At 38.0% G+C, this 16354-nt stretch overlaps 1 protein-coding gene across 1 annotated transcript in view; it reads right to left on the reverse strand.

Moving 5' to 3' along the window:
• Positions 1-16354, reverse strand: part of lama3 (laminin subunit alpha 3) — a 163549-nt gene that overhangs the window by 23042 nt on the left and 124153 nt on the right. Inside the window, exons 53-66 of the mRNA XM_016992892.2 lie at positions 15241-15382; positions 14033-14132; positions 12993-13109; positions 12456-12635; positions 11726-11868; positions 9817-9993; positions 8124-8275; positions 7864-8026; positions 6804-6937; positions 5339-5486; positions 4753-4872; positions 4113-4237; positions 507-627; positions 72-212 (exon numbers count right to left, since the gene is read on the reverse strand). Of these exons, the coding sequence (XP_016848381.2) occupies positions 72-212; positions 507-627; positions 4113-4237; positions 4753-4872; positions 5339-5486; positions 6804-6937; positions 7864-8026; positions 8124-8275; positions 9817-9993; positions 11726-11868; positions 12456-12635; positions 12993-13109; positions 14033-14132; positions 15241-15382 (1963 nt within the window). The remainder of the gene's footprint in view (positions 1-71; positions 213-506; positions 628-4112; positions 4238-4752; positions 4873-5338; positions 5487-6803; positions 6938-7863; positions 8027-8123; positions 8276-9816; positions 9994-11725; positions 11869-12455; positions 12636-12992; positions 13110-14032; positions 14133-15240; positions 15383-16354) is intronic.

Here is a 16354-nt window from a genome sequence, read left to right on the forward strand (position 1 = left end):
CCTGGTTGACATTACAAAAAATTGAGATTTTTCAGCTCTGTAGTGCAATTTAACAACTGCACCTTTCTTACCCGTAAATTGTAATTCAACAAGGTTCCATCAAGCGCCAGTGTGTGAAAGCCAAAACCAACTTGGAAATCATTCGGAAATTGAAAGCCTTCATCACTCAAACCAAGTACTCCATTCTTGGAAAAACTTGCAACTCTCACAATCTAAATACACAATGGATAATCATGAGTATGTTTTCTCTTACACAAAAATGAGTCTTATATTCCTTGCTTACTTTCTTAATATTTGAAGGTTCTTAATATCTTAAGGTGTGATTAATACATTTCACATGCATTGATGTCAATGGGTTCTGGGGTTATCTGGGGTTCATAAAAATCTCACTTCGGCAAAGGTGTTTTTCATAGTTTTAAAGCGTTTAAAAGTCTTTTATGAGTGAAAAGGAATTGCAATGTATTTTGCATGTTCTGGATACAATCTCAAAAGAAAACACTTATTACCTTCCAATCATCAGGGCATTTTCTGCTGACACCAAGAGTCTCAGAGAAGCTAATGGAAGACTCAAATGAAGTTCTCACATTCATCATGCATCCACGAAATGGAGGTGTGGTTATATTAAAGCTGCATCCAGAAATAAAATGAAAACAACAATAAGAACCTTTGAAGTTGTTGTTATTCATTCCTACCAAATTCCTTCTTCTGTTGTACAGAATTGTTTATTGCCGTCTATCTAACTTATTTTCACAGAGCAATTCAATAACTGATGCTGAGAGACAATTACTTGCTCTAGACCGCTTCATGGCTGCAATCCCTTCTTGAACTTAATACAGTGGCCAGAATAACTAGAAAATGAAGGCATTAATTAGAATAATTTATGATAGACATTCAGGTCCATATCCTATGTGCCTATGTTTGTGAACTGGAAATCTATGAACAGGAAGGCCTCTTCACTTACTCTGGATTAAGAGTATGCATGTGTACTGAACATACTTTCAGGGCACCTCCTAGTTTCCTGAGAGAGCATTTAAAACTCATAGTGGAAGAAAGTAGTTAGCGGTAAAGTCCACTCTTATAATTCTGGAACCAGTGGTCACCAAGGACGAGATCACATTAGCGTTATAGAATGGAGGCTTTCGTCTCCCAATCACCTGGTGTGCTTCTGTAGAATTCTGGGAAATGTAGTTTAGGGTAGGGTACTTGGGATTCTTAAGAGAGGTCCTGGCTTCCCTAAACTACATTTCCCAAAATTCTACAGGAGCAAAATGGGTTACAGGGAGATGAAAGCCTCCATTCTATAAAGCTAATGTGAACTTATCCCAAGTGAAGCAAAGTGGCAGGAGATACAGGGCAGACAAAAGCAGATGGCATGATGTTGAGAGATGGAATTCTCTTCAACAAGATGTGATGGTTGCTATCTTCTATAGCAGGCATGGGCAAACTTAGGCCGTCCGGGTGTTTTGTACTTCAATTCCCACAATACCTAACAGCTAATAAGGGTTAGCTCTGGTTAGTACTTAGATGGAAGTCCACTAATGAGTACGAGTTGCTGTAGGATTTATTTCAGAGGAAGGAACTTGCAAAACTACTTTTAGTTTTTCTAGCCTAAAAAACCCTTTGAAATGAATAGTTACTATAGATTGACTGGCAATTCGAAAACACACTCACACAGCGAAAAGCTTAGGAATGGCCCAGCATAAACTACATCTCTTGGCTAGTTGTTCCTCCCCACAATCTTCCCGTTCAAATGATAATTTCAGGAAACACAAACAATGTCAACCTCCTTTATAGTAGCAGGAATTGCATGATCTCACTCCCTTCATTGACAAGAATTTTGGCATGACAGGACAATCCACTAATAAGCAGCATTTACTTCTTCTTCCGTGATAACAAGAAACATAGGTACTTAGTAGGGGTCTTCTTACAATCTTAATTTGGCAACATGGTAGCACTAGCAGATCTTCAGAAAACACATTCATGCATACCATAACATACTTCACAAAGCAGTCCTATTGCACCTAATTTTAGCTCTTTTTATAAGAATCAAATTGTACAATTCTCCTGTTTTCAAAGGTGTAGTAATAATTACAGGTGTAGAAATATCGAGCTTTCATTAAATTATCCTGCTGTATTTATTTCTAAAACAATGCAAGGAAGAATAAAGCAGTATCCAATTTTCATTAGAGCTCATTTTTCATTAAGAAATATGACATTTGAAGAATATATTTCTTTCTTTCCTAGAATGTAAACCCAAAAATTATAAAATAAATGTAAATCATCATTCACTGAACAACTTAGCAAAAAAATTAATGTAATTGAATCTAATAATGGGAAACAGTGGAATTGTTTACCAAAACAAAGACAACAAGCAGCAGCAACATATTTATGGATTATCCTCTCATGCCAAAGTCTTTGTTAATTAAGGGAGTGAGATCATGCAGTTCCTGCTACTGTAAAGGAGATTAACATTATTTCTGTTTCCGGAAATTATCATTTGAATGGGAAGGTGGGGAGGGGCGATAATTAGCAAAGATATTGCTTGCGCGGGAAGATATAGGTCAATGGAAGAACATATATTTTTCATTGTACAATTTCTGGAATCTCCAGGTGAGACTAAAAAAATCTCTGCCTAGTTCCTGGAGAGCAACTGACAGACAGTGTAGACCATGGGTGAGGAAATGTGATCTGGAGCTTAATCTCTCCAGATTATTTGGGGGCTTCGCAGTCTTCACAAATGTTTGAGTAAACTTTTTTCTTTACTCTAAATGCCCACCCTTGAGAGCAATTTCACCATCGTGTTGTCGAAGGCTTTCATGGCCAGGATCACAGGGTTCTGGAACATGGCCACACAGCCCGAAAGACATACAACAACCCCAATTTCACCATCTCACATTCTGACTTTTCCCTGCTATCAAAGCTCATTAAAATAGACTGAAGAAGGACAAAATAGGATCCCCCACACGCTCCCCTAAAGGGTCCATTTTGAGTGGATTTTTAAAAATATGGGGTTTAGTTCTTCAAGGTCCGGTGATAAACTTGTAGAACCCACCGATCTTAGCCCCAGTGTCCACTCCTGTAGTGGACAGTATTGGATAGACAAATACTTTAACTCAACGGTTTCCAGACTTTTTCGAGTTGCAACCCCATTTTATAGAGGCAAATTTACCCGCAACCCCGATACATTAAAAATAGGCTTTTTTATAGGGTAAATTAAAACACATTGAAAATAGATTTTTCAGTATAATATAATTCAAAATAATGTTAACTTAGGACATATTTAATGCAATGATTGCAATTGTAACTCATTAACAGGCTTTAAAATTCACGGTTGAGTTTTTGTTAATGCCAACCTCATATAATTCTAAATATATAATCTTTCTTGTTTTGGTTTCCAATTGATGAAGCATTGATCATTCACTCTCATGGAGATACAGTGTTCCCTCACTACTTCGCGGTTCACTTAATATTGTTGAAAATGCAACAATGCTTAGCAGTGAAGAGAGAAGAATGCCTCACAGTGGGCAGTAAGTAATAGGTTTAGATAGTTTGAGTGGCCTGAAACATTATTCCTCTATGTCCAACTATTCTGACTTCTCTGTGATGTAAGCTAATAATCTTACGGATGTTTCTCCACCTCTCCTTTTTCCCATGAGTCCTCTCTCAAGGTGTAGCTAGGTTAGATTACAACCTGAGTATCTTTCCTATCTTAGAATTTAGTTCCAACAATAAGGCTTAGTTTATTTTTCCAAGCCATTAGCATGCTTGCTCCTTAAATTAAAATTTCTAATCACTAAACACACTGTGACAAATATAAGTGTGTCATTTTTCTTATAAGAAGTTCCCATTTCTGCTCAAACTTTGGACAAGATTATTGTGTTATACAATTTCACTTTTTTTCTCTATGAGTTAATATACATAAATCCTGGACAACTTGTGATCTGCATACAGCCAGCCATCATGTAGTTTAACTTTCAATGTGAGTGGCAATTCTAACACTTGACATTATATACAAGGAAAGGCAGGAACTGCATTCAGCATAATGGACCACAATGTACTTGCTCCGCATCCATAAGACTCTAGTCCTTATTCTCAAGATTAATGCAACTCACCGTTCTCTTAAAGAGTTTGGAGCTCCACCCAAGTAATATGAATCAAACCGAAATGTAGTTGCCTTTGCTTGTACTGTAGATTTATCAATCAGAGTAAACTGCTGAGGAGCAATATGTAAAACAACCTGCAATAATAATAACAAAAGACTTTAAAGCAGTGTAAGAAAAGCCTATGAGAACTTACCTTTGTTGTTCCATTGGGTTTGAGAAAAAAACAATATAAAACTAGGTAAAAGTAACAATAATTACTTCTCTGAACTAACAATATACAAAAGAGCCAGACAATGATAGCCAAGAGACAAATGTTTGTTTTTTTTATTCAATTGTTTCCTACTATACTTGACCATTTTTTGAACTCAAAAAAGAAGCTTTATGAACACATTTTTGGATCATGGTGCATTGCTGGACAAGCAGGTTATTCACATCTAGTTTTTCAAAATGTTAGACACTATACATTTGAGCATCAAAGGGCTGTATACCCCCCAAAGAGCTCATATTTCCAAAACGTAGGCAGGCTTTGACATCTATCATCAATGGCAGATATTCTTATATCCCTCTGGCATATTGTTTATGTATTAATTAATAAATATTACATTATGAAGATTTCCTTTTGGGTTATGGTAGTTGGGGAGACACTTACCACTTGATCCATTCCATTGTTGATGATCAATGAGCTCTCTTTCTCTTTTGGGGGCTGTGAATCTATTTTGTATCTGAATATTAGATGACCTTCTTCAATCCTCAAACTGATGAATTTGTCCTACAATTTAGAAAAAAAATGTATAATGTAATGTAGAGGAATGAAGTATATTTATTCAGAGTCAGAATGGCAGAGCAGCGTTGCACTAGAATTCTAGCAGACCAGGGTTTAAATCCCTGCTTGGTAATGGAAATCCACTGGATGATGTTGGACAAGCTACACCATACCAATCTCTGATAAGGCAATGGCAAACCCATTTTGAATACGTCTTGCCAAGAAACCCCCAGTTCACCTTAAGGTTACTATGAGTTGAAAACAACTTAAAAGCATACAATAACAACTTTTTTTTCATATTGCAGTATTAATTATGTTCTGATAGCAGTTCAAGAGTAATAAATGTCTGAAGTTCATATTTACTTATCCATTGGACAGAATTTTTAAGAAAAATAATTTACATCGATGACTTTCACAATGCTCAGTTAGTTTCAGCCCTCTACCTCTAGCTGTCCACATACATTTAAATTACCTGATTTTCAGCAAAAAATACCAGTCCTTCATCTGCAGTAGTCTGAATAGTTTGTTCATACCGTATGTGAGAGACACTTGGAGGAGCAGCATTAACACGTGCATAACCTGTGCCTTCAAAATAGATTTTGGCAGACTGTTCTTTGTATCTGTAAGAAAGTAATGTGCAAATTAAAACTGTTGCCATCCTATTTTTCCCAAGTGGCACACACAGTAAAAAGCTTTGGTTCTATGCAACCCCTTTTCACTCCCACAAAGGTGATTACCTTGCACCATTAAAAGTGCAGATAAATCTTTTCTAGGTTCACTACTATTACTGTATTTCTTCAGCTCTAATATTCATATTTTTCCCTGAACAAACATCCCTAAAATGGGGTGTATCTTATGTATTTTTTATTGGTGATGGTACTGAAATTAGAATGTACCTTACAACTGATGGCATCTTATGTTCGAAGAAAATGGTATACAGACAAGGAAGGAAGTTTTTACTACCTGTCAAGTGAATAAATTAAGCTGAATGTGTGGCAAAGTATCTACCTGCATGGTCATCTTAGAATCTGGATAGAAAATGGATCACAGAACAAGCAATTCAGTTTTAAGACTTGCTCAACTCTATATAACTGGTGATTGAAACATTTGTATTGTATCCTTTCACAAAGTCTTATGGCTTGGAGTGGTCATTGCAAAATGATAGAAAACTACATATAGGACATTATTGCCATGCTATTGTGTTCGTGTTTACATATGAGGGTCATTCAAAAAATGCCCCACATTTGTGCACCTTTGCATGATGTTTTTCCCATATATGAACCTAATTTCAAGTCATTCTGACAGATGATGGAAGTAGTGAACTGTTAAAATGCTGTGTGTTGCAGATTCTTGTCAGTAGCAACAAGCTGTAATTGAATTCTTGGTTCATAAAAATGAAAGTGTGGTGAACATCCATAAACTTTTATGTGTAGCATATGGGAGTTGTACAGTCGATAAGAGCATTGTTGGGTGGGGGAGTACGAGAATTTAAGTGCCAGAAAGCGCAGAAACCAAGTTGTATGATCTGCTGAGTGCCACAGCCAACACTCCAGGGACATTGAACCACATAGATGCCATTATTCTTGTGGATCAAAACACAACAATTGGCCTGATAGCTGTCAGTAACCATTGGAAGTGAGTGTTCAATTAAGGTTCTCAAATATTCAAAAGTCTGTTCAAAATGGGGTCCACAACATCTCACAGCAGACAAGATTCAGAGGAAAACAATTTCTTCTTGAATTGTGGGAGCATTTTGATGCCAAGTGGGAGGCACTTTTGTCCCGGATCATTTCAGGTTATGAAACCTGGGTGCAGCATTTTGAGCAGGAGACAAAAATACAGCCAATGCTTTCCAAAATCAACTGCACAACTCTCATACACTGGATACGAACATTTATGGATGTTCACCACACTTCCGTTGGTAAGATTTTTTTCACCTTCTGCATGGTTGTACTAAAGTAGTGTTGAGATTAAAAGTCCTCTTGAAATTGTACAGGCTTAGAACTCTCTCATTTAAACTGTCAAATTCAATGCAGCCTTCATACCGAGGATGATTCAGTGTATCAGGGGGCTGGAAGAATAAAAACAATGTTTAGAGACAATAGCATCATTTTCATAATTCTCAACACAAACACAGCTGTGCTATGAGACTCTGCAATGAGAGGAGAGAGTAGACTGTATTTCCATGGCAGCACTTTATAGGAACTGCAAACTGTGCAACCAGATTTGGGATACCACATTCCAATAATTTTTAGTTAACAGAAAAAAAGCCAAAAAGCTAATCCATATAGTTGCAAATCTTAAATATCTGGAGGCATTTACTTGTGGAATGTATGAAATAATGCCATAGTTCCCAAATTTGGATCCTCATATATTGTTGGACTACAGTTCCCCAAATTCCTGACTATGCTGGCTGAAGATCTGGGCAGTTGAAATCTATGAATCTTTAAAGAGAAGTGCTTTGACTCTTATGCACCAGAGGCTTGAACTGTGGTCTCTTCCAACATCTAGGAACCTGAATTTAGAAACCACAAGTGTAGTGGTCAGGACTATTATACTAAGACTAGCAAAATCTAATTTGGGTCCCTTCTAAGGCCATAACGTCCACCTTAGAACAATCAGTATTTCTCAGTCTATTCTAACATATTATTGTTGAAGGGGAAAATGAGGAGAGAGGAATCATAGTTTTAGTCCTGCATATCAAGGAGACATACTGAGATGTGAACTGAAATAATAACAAATAACCCAGAAAACTCACAGCAACCCAAATAATATCTTCTCAGAAATCTTGAAAGAAACAATGATAGTTCTATGAACTCTGCACACAGAGAAGCAGAACAAATCATACAAAATAAATGATTTTGTTGCTGATCTAAAATCAGGGTAGTTCTTCACAAAGAATTTGGAAAAAATGAATCAAGTTACTAAAATATATCATGATAGTTTAAAAGGGAGAAAATCCCTTCTCATTATTTCCACCAGTTAGAAAAACATTACTGTAAAATCTGGTGGGTATCCTCCAACATAGAAGACCACATTGTCAGGATTCAAGTCGAGGAGGGTATACTGATCCCCACTGCTGTCCTCATAAGGTCCTAGACTTAATGGTGAAGAGGAGGTTGCACCCTTAATGTAGTTCAGCTTTGCATATTGGTAAATTCTAAAAAGAAAAGAAAAATGAAAGGGCAGATCATTAGAGAGCTCTGAATATAAGTCCATAAAAAGATTGGGTAGGTCTTTATCATAGAGTCCTATACCTCTCAAATTTCACAAGATCCATAGTCGCTTCCCTGGTGTCACTATCGGACACCGTTTCAAGAACTTCTATTTCAGCTTCATTGCCTCCTAAGCTGTAGGCACAAATAAGACGGCCACCCCGAACAGCCATGCCGATGTAGTCTTTGGAACTCTAGACAGAGAAACATATTAAGAATATAGAGTTACCACATTTTCAGATTAAATGGTTGTGTGATCAGGTGGGAGGTATGATCTGCATGACATTAAAGATTAAACAAATATTGATTGGAGGAAAAGCAGTTACAACTTTATATGGCAATGGCTGTAGTCAAGGGTTGGCACACATATGGGTCTGGATCCAGGCATTAGTCAACCCACCTGTTCACTGATGAGTCTATCAATTCAGCTCAGTGTCAGATCCTCCAGAGATAGTCTGAGATACCAGCTGGACCAACCCTATCCATGATTGCTTAGCCACCAAGGGGTGTGGAAGTTGGGTCAACCCAACTCTGAATCACACCCCTGAGACCTGGGAACCTCTATAGAAAACTAATGCCTTGATCCAAGATCCATGCCAACCACCCCCACAAAATTGCAATAAAATAGAACAAAAAACACAAAAGGAGGATGGGTGGGGTGAGGAGTCAGAGTGACGACCCAAATTCGTTCTGGCCCCAGGCTTAGATATCTTATCATCTTACTGGGGCGGAAGCAACATCTGGGCACTCCAGCTCAGTGATGGGATGAGAGGGGCATGCCGCTGCCTGGTCATTGACTGCTGCCAGCTGGAGCCTTCCTGTCAGGTAGATTAAAAGGGGAGGCTGCCATGTGGCAGTCAGTAGCAGCTCATGCTCCATGCCCACCCTATCCCGCAACCTCACGGTTAAACTGGTTTTCATTCAATCTAAATGGTACATCTCCTCTGAGGAAGTATGGAAATTGTAGTTTTCAGTCTTCTGATAAATTTAATCCCCTGCCCCAAAATATTTCATCAGCAGTCATGATAAATATATCATTTGACATTTATAGTGGAGCCATTGCAGACTCCACAACTCCAGATGCAATCCAGATGCCCTCTGGATGTTCAAGTTTCAGGGCCTAATGTTCATGACAACACTACCAGCAATACTCTTGTGATTATTCAGCTTTCCATATACATTTTCTCTGCAGTGACCATGCCATCTCATCAGTGTAGCTCCTCTCTGTTTACAGAGGAGGGCTCTAAGTTCATTCTGTCACTTAAACTAGCGTATTACACTGCTATAAAAGACGAGGAATAGATTCAGCTGGGGGAGATGGAGCCAGTGAGCCTAGCAGGCACAGTTATGGGGTCCCTTAATGGAACTTTGTAAGCAAGGATAAATGAGGTCATGCCAAGCTTGGAGACAAATAACATCCATATGCCCCAAGGTAAATTTTATTTGTTTATATACTTGCATCAAAGTAATTTAATTATTTAGACGATTAGGATCGAAGATTTGGGGTACTGGAGAAAGAAAAAATATGTATGAATTTGTATACCCAGGACAAAAGGGAGTACAAGAAAGAAGAGCAGTACTATTACAATACTCCAGAGAATTCTGATGAATCTTATTACTTAACCACTCATCCCATCCTGTACCCTTCAGTCCCCACAATTTCTAAGCAATGACTACATACAACTCAGATATTATCAGTCTCTTTTGTAAAATTAATTGCATGAGGCATACTTACATCTTTGTCACCTAAGTACATGACAAACATGTCAGATGTCTGCTGTGGACTGTCCAATCGTGAGAGAGGTCTTTGAAGAAATAAGGACAGGGACGTATAGCCTTTCAGATCTTCAAGAATGTCTGGAGGTCGAACCTCTACCCCGGAACTGCCATCAAACCTCATGGGAATAGCAACCTATGAAGAATAAAAAGGCTAGAATTAGTCACCAACTCAGATAGGCAGGATTCTACCTCCACTTAGAGGTGATATTTACTCTCCATCCTGCAGCCCCATTTGAGCTCTAAAAACCTGCTTCAGACGTTTGGGAAAGAAATGGTATAAAGCACCTGAGTAATGACTGTGACTTGGATAGAGTGAACAACATTAAAGCATTATAAGAAACACAGTAATCAATATCAGAATGTAAGTCAAATGCCCTTCCCTGTGGCTATCGTCTATTTTGAAAACTCCTGCTTGCTCTCTGGGTCTTTAAATCCCAAGAAGAGTGAGTTCTTGCAATATAGCTCCTTGAATTTTGTTGTATTTGTTTCTTTCCATTCTTGGGGAAGGTGGATGGGCTGCTGTACAGAGCTCTCCAAACATTTTCCAAGCCCCGGGCAAGATTTACTGAGGTGGCCCTATGGTTTGAAGTGCATTTCCCCCCCTGACCTCTTCTCATCTCCTTTTCCCCCATAGAATGATTGAATTATGCTGCAAAAATGCCATTTCATTGATGTTTCTCCACATTCATTACAACTGTTTCCCCCCTCCCCCCCCCCCCCTCCCCGGAAACCTGTCAGGGCCCAGTGGCTAATGCCTTGGGGACCTGTTACACTTTATCACTATAACTCTAAAAATATATAACAACAAAGGAGGAAAATAAAAAGAATCAAATTGTTTTAATAAGTCTTGGGATTACTGTTCTCATTGCAATTGTGTTAGTGTTGGGAATGGAAACATCCCAGTTTTAGACCATTCGTTATTGCATGTCTCTGCATTGGCACAATAATGCTGTTCTGGTAGTCTGTGGTCTCTCACTCTGCCTCCTGCAAAGTTGCATAACTTCGCCTTTCTGCTCTATGCCCTACCCAATGTGTCTTTCAGTTTTCATCATTATCATTATAATTAGTTTTACTGAAATTTTGCAATTATGGCAATATGACAAATAAGCTGGGTGGTGGGGAGGAAGGGAAAACAACTTGCCAGAATATAGTAAGGGAGAGAATGGAGAGTGGAGAACTATTCCTACTGATGCCACATGATTGGCAGCATATTGAACTGCAGAAAAAAGGAGCTATCGCACAGAATTGAGTGAAAAGATGCACTACACTAAGCCAACAATGCTATTGTCTTGCTGAAATTCCACTTTGGCAGCCTCGTGTAAAAACTCTTCTGAACTAAAAAGAAACTCACTTGAGGTAGGAATAAAATTTTGCATCTAGTGCCAGGAATTGCCAATAAATAGCCAGAAGAGTCATACAATAACTAATATTACAACGATCCAGGAATTTTGCCCCATTTAGAGCAGTCTTATATGTGGACTCCCATGAGCACTTCTGTAGCAACTGAGGTAATATCATTAAGGTTGAACTATTCTGCATAGCATTTAGGTTTCTTAGTGATAGCTGATGCATCTGGTCTATTCAGAATTGACTTATCTCAAAGATCACCTAAACGAATCCCAGAAAGAACAGAATCTATGCAGAGAGTACAGATTAAAAAACTGATACCTTTTTCCTGAGTTAATCAGTTCAGCTTTACAGCATTAAAGGAAAATTATTGTTAATGGGACCTGGCCTATCCTTTATTTACAAAGGATTTAAAGATACCTGTGTTAGTGATAATATGAATCAAGAGACTTGAGTGAATGTGTGATGACAAATTAGAATAAAGAAAAGAATCAGCAATGGAAGTTTCCACCACCCACCTTGTTTGCAGCATCTCTTGCTTGCTGGATGAGCTCTCTGATACGATTTATATTTTCAGATATGTTGCTTATTGGCATAAGTTGTTGGTTGATGCTGGTGATCTTGTTAAATAGATCAGGTAGGATATTTGTCAAGTTGTTTACTGTTGGCAACATTTTTGAAAGAAGGGGAGAGAGTGGGATCATTATGAATCAAAATGTCAAATGCAAGGCACTTAATTTACACACATAGTTGCTGGAATTCACTGATGTCTGCTAAATTTTGCTTGACCTAGAACCAAAAAAATTAACCCTCAAATAAACAGATTAGTTTTGCTACATGATAATAAAGCTGTTCTGTGCTTCATTAGATTTTTTTTGCTGTGTTCTTCCCATGAGGCTAAGAATGTGATTTTCCCGAGATCATCCAATAATTTTCTATCATTGAATGAGGATTAGAACATAGAGTCCATCCTTTGGGAAGTTTCACCCACCCTGTGGCTGCCATCATTAGGACGTATGTAGTGGATTATGTACACAAACTAGACATTTACTATTTTTTTTCTATATCAAGGAGTTATGGGTGTACTTTCAGTATCTTCTGTTCCTGGAAATTCCTAGCAACATCAAATCATAATATGTTTGCCAAGGGGCGAATTGGCATGTTAATAACATTTTGAACAGCCCTACCAACTGCTAATATCCATTTCAAAAAGCTGGAAAAGGTTAATGAAGCACAGGAATCAATTACCTGTATTGTTTGCTTTTTTCAGAGCATTGTCGAAGTCAGCACTCTGCATGGTTCCATAGGTGTTTTTTATGTTTTCAACATCTGTTTTAATTGGGTCCAATTCATCAAGTACATTAGTAGTAATATCGTTGGCATTTTTGACCATGTTCTTTGCATTCATGATCATGCTTTCTATGTCATCTAGCAGGAAGATAGAGATACACAAAGATGTATGATGGCATTTATCCATCTTTTCTTTTTTAATGGGGACAAAAAGAGTGACCTCTCCCTTGTACTGTGTTAAGGTATTCCACATTGGTAAATAATTTCTGCTCCTCATTTTCTTCCTGTTCTTCACCCCAATTGACAAAACCATTTTCTAATAAATAAAGAAACAATGCAAAAGGGTGGTTGTGTGTTTTCCAGGCTGTCTGGCCATGTTTCAGAAGTATTATCTCCGGAAAACAACGCTGTGATTCCGGCCATGAAAGCCTTTGAAAACACATTAAACAATGCAAAAAATAAATACAGAGTAAAAATCTGCATCCAATTGCTTACCTCTCTTCATCCCTTGTAGTTGATTTTGGAAGTCTGTGAGATCTCCTTGAATCATATTCTTCTTACGCTCAGCATCTTGAAGTCGACTCTTTACATTGTCAAGAGTTGGACTGATTTCTGTAAGATAATTTAGAGCAAACCAGCTCTATAATTATTAAGCTTCCCTGCTTTAGTCTCTAACCATACTTTTCCTAAGAGGAAGAATGGTAGCTGCAAGGCATTACAGCCAAATTCTGCTCCAAATTTGGCAGCAATTTACATTTGGTTTTTGATTTGGTTAGATATACAAAGAAAACATGGCATTCCCATAAAAATACAATACTTTGTAACTAGAGAATAGTTTTCCATAGAATTGGGGCTTAAGGAGTAGAAAAATAAACATTCAGAATCTGGTTCCAATTCCTGGTCCCAACTATACTGGCCTATTGGAATCAATGGAGTTTACATGTGGGTTAGTTTATTATTTGGTCTCCTTTGGACTGACTATTGGATTTAGGTCTAATGTATCTGCTCACTAGTGCCAAAGGACGTTTGATAGGCAATTTGATCAAAAACTGACTCTGCTTCTAGTTTAAATCAGAGAATCACATATTTTCAGATATGCTCTGTTCTCCATGTAATTTGCTGTGTTCTGGAAGTATATTTGCCTGCATACCTCTGACTCCTTTAATTCTCAACATTTTAAACTCATTTTTGAACAAGCCAAATCTTTTTCCACATTTTATTAACATTTGTTAGGGATGCCCTACTTTGTCCTAGAAGGCTTTTTTTCTGCAAAGTCCTGCATCCCAAGTTTCATGCAGAAAAATCTGTTTCTCCAAAACTCCCCAGTATAGAAATCACAAAACATCAGAGAACATCTCATTTTATCTGAGATCATAATTTTGCTGCATGTGAACACAGTGAATTTTGGAGGAAAATATGTCTCACAGCATGAAATCAGGGCATGAACATGCGAATCAGCTCTTAACAAAGCAAAGCTTGGAACAACAATGCTAAAATCTTGCAAATCTATGTCACTGATTTGCCTTTCGAGTTACCCTGTAGTGTCTTTTGTGCTGCCTGGGCTTGATTTAGTAGATTGCCACTGCTGGTCTTCAGTCTGTTGGCCCTTCCCGCTAGATCTTTCTTCTCCATTGTCTGAAAATGAAGCATTGCCATGTAAGGAAGAGCACAGGTAGAACACATTAAAAAGTTTAAAAATTCATAATCCAAGACACGGTAGGTGATACTTCAGCACTGCGATATCTATGTTAATTTTTGCTGAGTGCTCTAAGGTCCACCATGAAGAGCAGTGGTTCTCAACCTGTGGGTCTCCAGATGTTTTGGCCTTCAACTCCCAGAAATCCTAACAGCTGGTAAACTGGCTGGGATTTTTGGGAGTTGTAGGCCAAAACACCTGGGGACCCAAAGGTTGAGAACCACTGATATAGAGTAAGGCTTCTGAGAGGGAGGGATGAGGAGAAGGCAATCAATTAAGGAAAACAGGTTCGTAGTAAGCACATATTCAGTCAGGAGTTTGTTTTCTGTACCAAACCTAAACTCACAGCCCTTTTCCACTCAAAAATACATTCTACATTTCTTCCAAAACTTCAAAAGTTCCATCGACCTGCCAAATTTAGAAAAGGGAGAGGAAAATACTTTTGTCTTTGTTGCTGGTACCGTTGAAATTTTCTTCAGATATGATTCACAGGTTACTTCTTTGGAGTATGATTTCCAGAATCCCTCAGGCCAAGAATCATAACGCAAAAAAGTAATGTTCCCAAGGCCTGGGATCCCTTGCAAATCACCTAGTGATCTACCAGAAGACCTACTACAACCCTACATCAAGCTATTAAAATAACTCTCCACTGCCCAAGTAGTCTGGGCCTATCCAGGCATTGGTTTGCAGGCAGGCTGATTGATGAGTTGGAGCCATGCCCTAGTCAGCACTAGCACCATATCCAATAAAGCTGTGAGCATTTCAGCTCAGTCTATAATGTATCTATGTATTTGTTCAATTTCCCTTCCTTTTAACCTCTTAGCACCCATGAGCACTAAAGATGTAATAAGTTGTAATAAGATGAAAAAATTTCATACGTATATAATTGATATTTTTGGGGTATAGCTATGACCCCCTTATTCTTGAGGTGGATCTTAGAAACCTTTCCCTGAGGGATCATTATGCAAAAGTTCAACTTGATCATAAAATATTCTAATAGCCAAGACACAAAGGAACCTTTACAATTTGATGTTTAAAAGTTCTTACTGATACAGCTGAATTGGCAGCATCTGCAGCTCTGTTGGCCGCGGTCTCTGCTGCTTTGATGGCATTAATAATGTCCTCATAGGCACTTGCAGCTTTCATGGCACAGGCTACCAGCTCATCATTACTGGCATTTCTTTTGATCCTATGAAGGGAAAAGTCACAATAGAAAATGTAGCAATCCACAGAGTGAGTTCTAAGAACATTTCTGACTATACATTTGACTTCTGGTTATGAACTACCATTTTATCTCGTGTAACAGAAGTAGTCCAGTCACAGTATGGACATCCTTCCACCACGCCATGTTCGTAAATTGAATAACAAAATCATAACATATCCATATCCACACCTGTTTTGCTTTGCTTTGCTTTCATAATAAGTATGGGTACAGTCCAAAGTCGGCAATCATAAGTTTAATTGATTCCAATGACAGAAAGTAGGGAACCCACAACTGATCTTGGAATTCATTACAAAAGAGAATTAAGGTGGCCAATAGCCTGAAGAAAAGTGCAGTAAAACCACTCAGAGCTGTAGCCACAGTCATGAACAATATCTTAATTTCTACAGAATACTTTGGGGCACCAAATGAAGACCCAGAGGCATTCGGAGAAATGAAAATGGCAGTGCCTACATGCATTTTCCACATTTCTCTTCAGAGTGCCTGCCCCTTAATAATTTTTTTGAAATGCATTAGTAGGTGATTTGTAGTGGCATTTGTCCCATTCACAGCTTAGCAGTTACTTTTTAAAAGCAATATGTTTTCTGTTACTCAGCACAACACTTGAAGAGAAACCTGTTACTTTTACTTGCTATAAGATTCGAAAGTAACTTATTACATTCCTGATTATACTGCTTTTTCTTTTCTGATTACCTTACATTACTTTTTAAGAAAAACAACACAGTATTGATAAGATAATAGCATAAAACCTGAAAAACAATTCTGAAAATGGCTTAAAAATGCACTTTAAAGATAATTTTAATAGTGATACCATTTCTCATGCGCCAGTAGAATACTATTTATTATATTACTTTTAAAATGTAACACTGTTGCCCCACAAAACACAATTACAGTTAACTGGGTCACTAATAGTTTGCTGCTTCTAAACTCTGGCCCTAC

The sequence above is a fragment of the Anolis carolinensis genome, chromosome 4 (genome assembly GCF_035594765.1).
Source record: "Anolis carolinensis isolate JA03-04 chromosome 4, rAnoCar3.1.pri, whole genome shotgun sequence".
NCBI classification, from domain to species: domain Eukaryota; kingdom Metazoa; phylum Chordata; class Lepidosauria; order Squamata; family Dactyloidae; genus Anolis; species Anolis carolinensis.